This window comes from Papio anubis, chromosome 9 (assembly GCF_008728515.1).
Source record: "Papio anubis isolate 15944 chromosome 9, Panubis1.0, whole genome shotgun sequence".
NCBI lineage: Eukaryota > Metazoa > Chordata > Mammalia > Primates > Cercopithecidae > Papio > Papio anubis.
The window spans coordinates 49,402,643-49,411,528 of record NC_044984.1 but is presented as its reverse complement, the minus strand read 5'-3'; the positions used below and the strand labels follow the sequence as shown (position 1 = coordinate 49,411,528).

At 49.3% G+C, this 8,886-nt stretch overlaps 1 protein-coding gene across 2 annotated transcripts; it reads left to right on the top strand.

Moving 5' to 3' along the window:
• The first annotated feature begins 255 nt into the window (after window positions 1-255).
• Window positions 256-8,450, top strand: LACRT (lacritin). Of its 2 annotated transcripts, XM_003906511.3 has the most exons (5): window positions 256-3,333; window positions 4,902-4,955; window positions 5,756-5,893; window positions 6,301-6,402; window positions 7,190-8,450. In XM_003906511.3, exons 1-5 carry the CDS (start codon window positions 3,141-3,143, stop codon window positions 7,249-7,251), a joined length of 549 nt encoding a protein of 182 aa, XP_003906560.2. In that variant the 5' UTR covers window positions 256-3,140; the 3' UTR covers window positions 7,252-8,450. The 2 variants fall into 2 exon arrangements, with proteins under 2 accessions (XP_003906560.2, XP_021778958.1); XM_021923266.2 differs by lacking the exon at window positions 7,190-8,450 and having other exon boundaries at window positions 6,301-6,642.
• The last annotated feature ends 436 nt before the right edge of the window (window positions 8,451-8,886 follow it).

The following is an 8,886-nucleotide window of genomic DNA, read 5'->3' as shown; positions in this document are numbered from 1 at the left end:
GTGGCGGGTGCCTATAGTACCAGCTACTCAGGAGGCTGAGGCAAAATGGCGTGAACCCGGGAGGTGGGGCTTGCAGTGAGCTGAGATTGTGCCACTGCACTCCAGCCTGGGCGACAGAGCAAGACTCCGTCTCAAAAAAAAAAAAAAATTACCTTGGGCAGTATGGCCATTTTCACGGTATAGATTATTCCTATCCATGAGCATGGAATGTTCTTCCGTTTGTTTGTGTCCTCTTTTATTTCATTGAGCAGTGGTTTATGGTTCTCAGGACTCTTTTTTTTTTTTTAAAGACTCTTTAAGGAAAAATGTATCTATTATTTACAGAGATTCAAGTAAGGACTAGCAACAGCAGGAAGTCTGAAGCAGCGTGGTTAGGGGCTGAATAATGTCACCTGACACCAAGAGATGGCACTCTGGAACAGGGACAGACAGAATCTGCAGTCAGAGAGAAACAGCCATTGCCACACCATGCTGCATTAAGTATCTGTGGCTGTAAAAATTATTCAAACATTTGGTGACTTCACACATCATTTCTTATCCACAGGTGCTATGGGTCAGCAGTTCAGGTAGACACACCCTCAGACTCAGAGTCTCTAATGAGGCTGCAGTCAAGGTATTGTCAAGGCTGCAGTCACCTCAAAACTCAGCTGAGGAAAGACCCACTTCCAAGCTCAATCACGTGGTAGCTGGCAGAGTTGAGTTCCTCACAGATAGCTGGACTGAGGGCCTCGGTTCCTTACTGGCTACAGGCTGGAGGCTGCCCTCAGTTTCTTGCCACTTTGGCTTCTCCACAGGACAGCCTCACACATGGCCATTTACTTCATCAGAGCAAGCTGAGAAGATCCAGAGACAGAGCATGTGTAAACAAGACTAAAGTCATAGTCTCAGAAGTGACTACCTCATCACTTTGCCATCTTCTATTTGTTAGGAGTGAATCTTGAGACCCAGCTCAGTTAAGCGGAGGAAATTACAGCAGGGCACCAATGCCAAGACGTGGGCCTCACCAGGAGCTCTCTCTGAAGTCATCCTACCACGCATGCCAAAGCAAGGGAGGGAGCAGGAGGAACAAATACCTTGACCTCTCCCTCTTCCCATCCTCCCATCTCCCACGTGTCTTCCATTGGCCAAACTCAACTCGAAGCTAGAGGGCATGGGAGCCCAGGTGATACAGCCCATAGAGGCATCCTTCCAGACCAGTGCAGGGATGAGGCAGAGGGGAGAGAGGTACAACAAGCAGCCCATGAGACAATACACAGATCAGCGAACTGATAGTCATCAAGGAGGTCAGATAACCTAGAAGACAAAACATCACACAGAGCAGCACCTCACCCATATCCATGAGGTCCGCCTCTTTCCTCATCTATGCACCCAATTCTTTCCCAGGCTCTGTAATTTGGGGTAACATTTCTCCTGGGCCCTGTTATAGAGTAACGAAAATTTTCTATGTAGATGCTTGCCTCTTTAATTACTGAGGCCAGGAGGAAGAGTTGGAAGAAGATAGGACTATGCAGTGACATTTGGAAAGACCCTGATCTGTGACAGTTCTAGTGTTGACGCCAAAGTTCTCATTTCCTCTTAAAAAAGTCTTGTGCAAATAGTATAATTTGCTCCTGTTGACTTTTTTAATGTGCTCATGGAGACTGCTCAGGATCTAGATCTGTTTGGGATCTGCAGGACTTCTCCTTCCTCCGTGTACACACACGTGCACACACGTATGTGCATATACCCAGGGCACTGGTGCCATCAAAACTTTCTCTTACTCCTCAGCCTTCACCATTCCAGGTAAGGCCACCACCACCTTCAAGGCTCCCAGGCCCAGACCCTCAGGCAGGTAGTAATTGCCGAGGCTTTAATGTCCCACCCCATTAATTTTATCTTCCTTTAGCTCCCGAAAAGATTAATGCTCTAAACTCTGGCACCCAAAACACCCTTATGTCGAAAACTCTTCAACACGCCCTTCTCACACTCATCTTCAGAGCTACCATGAAGCAGAGAAGCCTCCAGAGTCAGCCCACGTGGGGCTGGGTGAGTGCCGACACCAAGCAAGGGGAAAGTCACAAATTGACATCCAGCACCTTATTCTCCACCCTTCAGCCCCTCAGCTGGCTCCTGCTCCATGGCCCATTCTATTAATATTTAGCATTTAGCACCAGCCTGGACAAAAACCTACCTGGAAAGATGGCACAAGAACCCCACACAACTCCATAGAAGTTCGCTGTCTAAAAAAATGCTTTGCCATATATTATCTCACTTAATCTCCACCACTATGCTATACACAGGAGCCACAACTCCTAGACAACAAATAAAAATCCTTTAACTTTTCAAATCCTAACGTTTTCATATGACAAAGCCAGAACTCAAAATCCAGACCTCTAGAGTCCCAGATCAGGAGAGGAAGAAACCCCGAGTCAAAGAGAAGCTTCTCTAGAATAATCTGCTTTTCTGGATTTTTCACACCATGGGTCAGCTCCCCACTTGAAGTGAGAACCAAGCTCCAATTTCAGTGAACCACCATCATGCTTTGACCAGGAGAGTCTCTCAGAAATGCGGGGTCCCATTGATTAGGCCTGAAGGCAGAGATTGACAGGCCTATATGAGCCTGGAGGAGTTCTTTTTAGGGGCTGGATAATGTCAAGAACAGAGAACAACTCCAGAGAAGGCACACGCGCCTTCAAACCCATCCCCTCACAGGGAGAAAGTAGCCAGGAACTCAGGCCTCAAGTGTTCTGGGTGTGGCCTCCCAGGGAAAGGGGCTCACTTTGTTTGGGGAAACCTTCAAACCCTGCACTGAGTCCTATGTAGACTGGGACAGAAGGTGAACAACATAATCTCCTGAACCCTCAACCTCCTCCTGGAGAGATAACGAGATTAAGATTTCTCTACCAGGACCCTCAACAGACACATCCCAGAAACTCCCCAAGTGAAATGTGCTCTGCCTACTGTCCCTGAGAGCCCTGGGGTGTGAACCCAGAGGGCAGATATGGTGGGGAAGGGAGGAGGGAGAAAGAAAAGGGATGGCTGGGAGTTAATAGAGAAAGGCTCCCATCCAGGACCTGCCTGCAAGACGCCCAGGTATCAACCAGCCCAAGCTAGCCCTTGTTGACTTAGCAGGTGACAGTCTGGGGAAGGAGGGGAGGAGGATGTGGAAGTCACACCTCTCCAAGCTTGGTTCCCATTGGCCCTTGATATGCTTAAAAGGGCCCAGCAGTTTCAGCATCCTTATTCCCCGGACCCTCTGCAGATTCTGTGGTTATACTCATTCCTCATCCCGAAGAATGAAATTCACCACTCTCCTCTTCTTGGCAGCTGTGGCTGGGGCCCTGGTCTATGCTGGTGAGTATGGCCTTTCCTCTGCACCCCACAAGAATCCTCCCAGGCCAAGGAGGCCCTCACTCCTGCCTTCACCCCTCTCCTCCTCTCTCAGTGCTATTCTGGCTTCCCTGCCTCAGCAAGTGACTCCTCTCCCAGTTCTCCACACATGGCCTCTGCACCCCACTGGCCAGGGGAACCCAGAACTCTCTGGCCTCTGCCTGCCCTCCCAGCTCATCTCCTCATACACCATTGTTTACCCACTAGGCTCAGCTACACTGGCTTCTTGCGGTTCCTCTGGGCCACTGCATGTGGTTGAGCAGGGTGTCCCCTACACGAGGGTGCCCAGGCAAGGAGTGGTAGAAGCTAAAATCTGGCCCACACTCTACTTGCCAAGCAGTGAGCCTGGCCCCTGACTGTGTCTCTTAGGAGGAAGGGATGCTGTTTTGTTGTTGTTGTTGTTGTTGTTGTTGAGACCGAGTCTCCCTCTGTTGCCCAGGCTGGAGTGCAGTGGCGTGATCTCGGCTCACGGCAACCTCCACCTCCTGGGTTCCAGTGATTCTCCTGCCTCAGCCTCCCAGGTAGCTGGGACTACAGGCGCACACCACCAAGCCCGGCTAATTTTGTATTTTTATTAGAGACGGGGTTTCACCATGTTGGCCAGGTTGGTCTCGAACTCCTGACCTCAGGTGATCTGCCTGCCTCAGCCTCCCAAAGTGTTGGGATTACAGGCGTGAGCCACCGTGCCCGGCTGGGATGCCGTTTTTAATCCACAGAAGCACCACTTGGGCCATGATGATCCTGCTGTTCCTTGAACATCAGGATCTTTCTTCTTATTCTTTCTTCATCTGGAATGCCTTCCCTCTCCCTGGCCTCTTCGCCCAACCAACTCTAATGCCACCTGGCCAGTGATTTTTCATCTAGGAAATCTCAGTTTAGATGCAATTCCCCCAAAAAGGGCTTCCATGAACGTGTGGAACAAATCAGATCCCATGTGCCCTTCTCGCACCAGGCTGCACGTTCCCTTCCAGCACTGTCACACCAGTCATTAAATAATTCCGTAAAAGGACAGATGTAAGCTCTGTCAGGGCAAGGGACTTGTCTGCCCTCTTCAGCACTGCCCCTCCATCTCTTGGCACAGAGTTTTGCATAAATGTTGTGTTGAAAGAATAAAGGGAATCAGGGCTGGGGTCTCAATCCTGGAAATCACTCAAACATGGCCCCACGACCCCCACATACTGTCCTCCTCCACCACAGAGGAGGTTGAGCCCCTCTGACCATGGCCAGCTCCCTGACAGACACCTCAGGGAAGCCTCCCAAGCCAGGGGCCAGTCAGGAGGAAGGCACTGTTCCAAGAGACATTACATTTCTCAGAGGGGAACCTGTTTCAAAAGCCACAGGAGTTAAACATCAGAGAGTGCCCCACTAGACCCACTGATATGGTGGAAGCGTGTGTCCAACCAAAAGGGAAATTCATCCCCTTCTATCTATGAGCATTCCCAGGAGATAAGCTTTGGGGTTGGGAGGGGAGGGTGGTTCGGGTGGGTGCGGTGCGGTCCTTGCTCTCATCTGGTGTGTTTCCTGCATTGCAGAAGATGCCTCCTCTGACTCGACGGATGCTGATCCTGCCGAGGAAGCTGGGACCTGTGAGTCCTCCCCTCCCACCTGTCCTAGGCCTCGTTGGGAAGGTTTAACAGTTAGGGATATGAGTGGTGGCTGGGAGAAGAAGCCAGTGGGAGGAGATCTGGATTCTGTGCTTGGTGGTAATGGGGAGGGGCAGGTAATATAATAAAGAAGGTAGCATGGGTTGAAATGGCACAAAGCTAAGGACAAAAGAGGATGACCCAGAGAGGCAAGGCCAATAGGGAGCATGGGGAAAAGGTTCTTGTGAATAAAAGGGAGAGAAACATGAGGTTAAGTGGTAAGGGCAATGTCTCACATGGCGTTAATACCTTCACCTGCAAACACCTCCCATTACTCCCAATTCCTTAGCAAGGTCAGGCCTCTAACCTCATTTTCCAACCCCGTTTTCCATGACTCTCTTTTATGTCGCACCCACATCAGCTAAACTGAACTTGTTTCCATTCCCCACACCTATCCCACACATGCCTTCGCCTGACCTCTTCCTCGCTGCCTGCCCCCAGCGAAGCCCCTTTGGAACATCCTTTCCCGCTAACATCCTGCCTTCAAGATCCAGTTTCTCTATGAAGTGCTCCCTGATTCTCACCATCCCCTAGCCCAAATCCTTCCCCAACCTTGTCCACTGCATTCCAAGAGACACACAGCATGCAGAAATGCTATCTCCCTTAAGGGGGCAGGGTTTAAGCCGTATCACTTCTGTATCCTGGCACCCAGCACACATTAGGTATCCTGGGGCCCCGCTACCCATTCCAAAAGAAACAAACATTTTGGCTTTGCTAAAATCAATCAATTTGTGCATTCATAGCTAAGCCTAATGAAGAGATCTCAGATCCAGCAGCATCTGCTTCACCCCCAGAGACAACCACAACAGCCCAGGAGACGTCGGCAGCAGTTCAGGGGACAGCCAAGGTTACCTCAAGCAGGCAGGAACTAAACCCCCTGAGTAAGTCTCTGTCTCCATGCCAGATCAACAACCTAGAAAAATCTCTGGCTGCAGGCCCACATCACACTTGCATGCCCAGAGATAAGCCTGGTGAGAAGCAGGCAGACTCAAACACCTGAACACAAAGGCACAAATGGGATTGTGCACTGCACCCACACACAACATTTCCACAATAGTAGATGCTGCAGCCTGCACTATACGTGGTTTCTGTCCTGGCTCACACAACTTCCTATGAAAGAAGTGCTGAAGCCCTCAGCAAAGCTTCTGCACTTTAGGACTTTGTGTAGGGATGATGTCCTGGGTGGAGTGGGGGCCGGGTGGGGGGCGGGGTGCAGGCGGGGCAGTGCAGAGTTCTCTTTAAATGAGGTGAATTTTCTGCTGATGTGATTGTTCTGCTCCAAAATTAGAATCCATAGTGGAGAAAAGTATCTTACTAACAGAACAAGCCTTTGCAAGAGCAGGAAAAGGAATGCCTGGAGGCTTGGCAGGTGGAAAACAATTCATTGAAAGTGAGTGCATCCCAAGGCAAGGCTTTGCGGGAATGAGAATACTCACCACCCACCATCCAGGGGTGGGAGATGGGAGAGAACTTGCCCCCATTTCCACTCTCACATATGAGACTTGGAATTGCCACAGCTCCTGCTGTTGAAGACCCCTCACTTTGTGCTTTCATATGTTTCCAATTTCTCATCCAGATTCAAATTGCTGGCTGGGCACAGTGGTTCACGCCTGTGATCCCAGCATTTTGGAAGGCCAAGGCAGGTGGATTGCTTGAGCCCAGGAGTTCAAGACCAGCCTGGGCAACATGGCGATATGCCATCTCTACAAAAAAAAATACAAAACAGCCAGGCGTGGTGGCGTGTGCCTGTAGTCCCAGCTACTTGGGAGGCTAAGGTGGGAGGATCATCTGAGCCCAGGAGGCAGAGGTTGCAGTGAGCCAAGATCGTGCCACTACACTCCATCCTGGGTGACAGAGAAAGACCCTGTCTCAAAAGAAAGAACAGAGTCAATGTGCCATGTTGTCTGATATTGATTCCCCTGGGGTCTAACCCCCAACCTTCCCACAGTGGAGCTGCTTGTTTCTATTCTTCTTGCCCCCTGCCCCTGCCAAGGTGGGGAAGAGGGTAGGTCCTTCAGGCTCTGGTGAATCTAATCTCAATCCCTCCAACTTCTGTCTAAGCCTCTCCAGAGTCTCAGTAAGTCTGGAAAGCAGAAGATGGAGTTGAGAAGAAATGGAAGGAGTGGAGCTGGCACCTGGGGTCCTAAAAGCCTCATTTGTCTCATCTTTCCTTCTAGATGGAAATGAATTTGCACAAAAATTACTGAAGAAATTCGGTCTGCCAAAACCGTGGGCATGAGAAGCTGAAAAGAATGCGATCACTGGACTTAAAGCCTTAAATACCCTTGTAGCCTAGAGTTATTAAAACAAAAGCATCCAACTTGCTGTGTGCCTGTGCTCTATGGGATGGGCTCTGGAGGAAGGGCATGGAGAAGAACCCTCCCTGGACCAACACAAGGCATAGGATGTCCTGACCCAGGCCCGTGGCCAGTCACAGCCTGCCTAGAAGGCAGAGCCTCTAACAAGCCCTTTTATTCACTTTGAGCCACATCCACATGTGCTGAGCCTCCTTTGAGTCCAAATGCCACTCCAGTTGTCGTCCACCTCTTATTCTTCACGCATTACTCCTAGTGACATTTGAGCATTTCCAAAAATTAAATCAACTTCCAAAGGACCAGGATTTATCATCCTGAAAATAATCAAAGCCTGGGCCATTGATACTAAAGCCACTTTCTGGTACCTTTATCGGAAATTCATCTCTCCTGCCTTCTACTCGTACATTCTACACTGGGCCAAAGTGGCTGGCAATGGCTAATTAGGTCAGACAGTAAAGTAATGAGCCACTACAGTGACAACTGGCACTTGACTGAAAAGACCAATCGAATCCATTAAAGTTATTCTTGTGATGAAGTGCAGAGAAGCCACTTTTGACTGTGTTTTAGATGTGTGAATTATCTTCCCCAAAGGACTGAAGTCTTTCAAAGGGCTCTCGGTCACCTCTTCCTCCTCTTGAAACTTTGTTTTCCTCCCCCACAGCTCAGGGCTGTGTCTTGCACACAGATGAACCAGGGAAGATCACTCATGACTTCAGGGGGCAAAGAAAGCCATCAGATCTCCTTGCCAGACTCCTTCCCAGGCCGGGCACATGGTCTTCTGCTCTTTAACATGCCCGGAGTCATTGATTCTAGACTGTTCTTCTCGCCCCATCTTAGTTTATTTTCTGTTGCTTATAACAGAATATCTAAAACTGGATAATTTACAAGAAACAAAATGTACCTCTTACAGTTCTAGAACTGGGAAGTCCAAGGTCAAGGAGGCACATCTGGCAAGTGCTTTCTTGCTGGCAGGGAATCTCTGCAGGATCCCAAGCTGGAACAGAGAATCACATAGTGAGGTGGCTGTCCATGCTAGCTCAGGTCTCTCTTCCTCTTCTTAGAAAGCCTCCAGTCTCACTCCTGTGGCACACCATTAATCCATTAACTCATTAATTCACTAATCCACAGATGATTAATCTATTCATAAGGGCAAAGACCTCATGACCCAATCATTTCTTTTTCTTTTTCTTTTTCTTTTTTTTTTTTTTTTAAGACAGAGTCTTGTTCTGTCGCCCACACTGGAATACAGTGGCTCAATCTCGGCTCACTGCAACCTCTGCTTCCCAGGTTCAAGTAATTCTCCTGCCTCAGCCTCCCAAGTAGCTGGGATTACAGACGCCCACCAGCACACTTGGCTAATTTTTTGTATTTTTAGTAGAGACAGAGTTTCGCCATGTTGGCCAGGATGGTCTCAAACTCCTGACCTCATGTGATCCACCCGCCTTGGCCTCCCAAAGTGCTGAGATTACAGGCGTGAGCCACTGCGCCCAGCATGACCCAATCATTTCTTAATAGCCCTGCCTTTCAACATCGTTACTTTAGGGATTAAGTTTCAATGT

Bases quoted from the DNA above. Each gene is read 5' to 3' on its own strand.
- LACRT (XM_021923266.2), top strand. From the start codon at position 3,141: ATGTGGAAGTCACACCTCTCCAAGCTTGGTTCCCATTGGCCCTTGATA. The intron at 3,334-4,901 runs GTGAGTATGGCC...CCTGCATTGCAG, and splicing joins TGGGGCCCTGGTCTATGCTG to AAGATGCCTCCTCTGACTCG. The intron at 5,894-6,300 runs GTAAGTCTCTGT...CTCCAAAATTAG, and splicing joins GCAGGAACTAAACCCCCTGA to AATCCATAGTGGAGAAAAGT.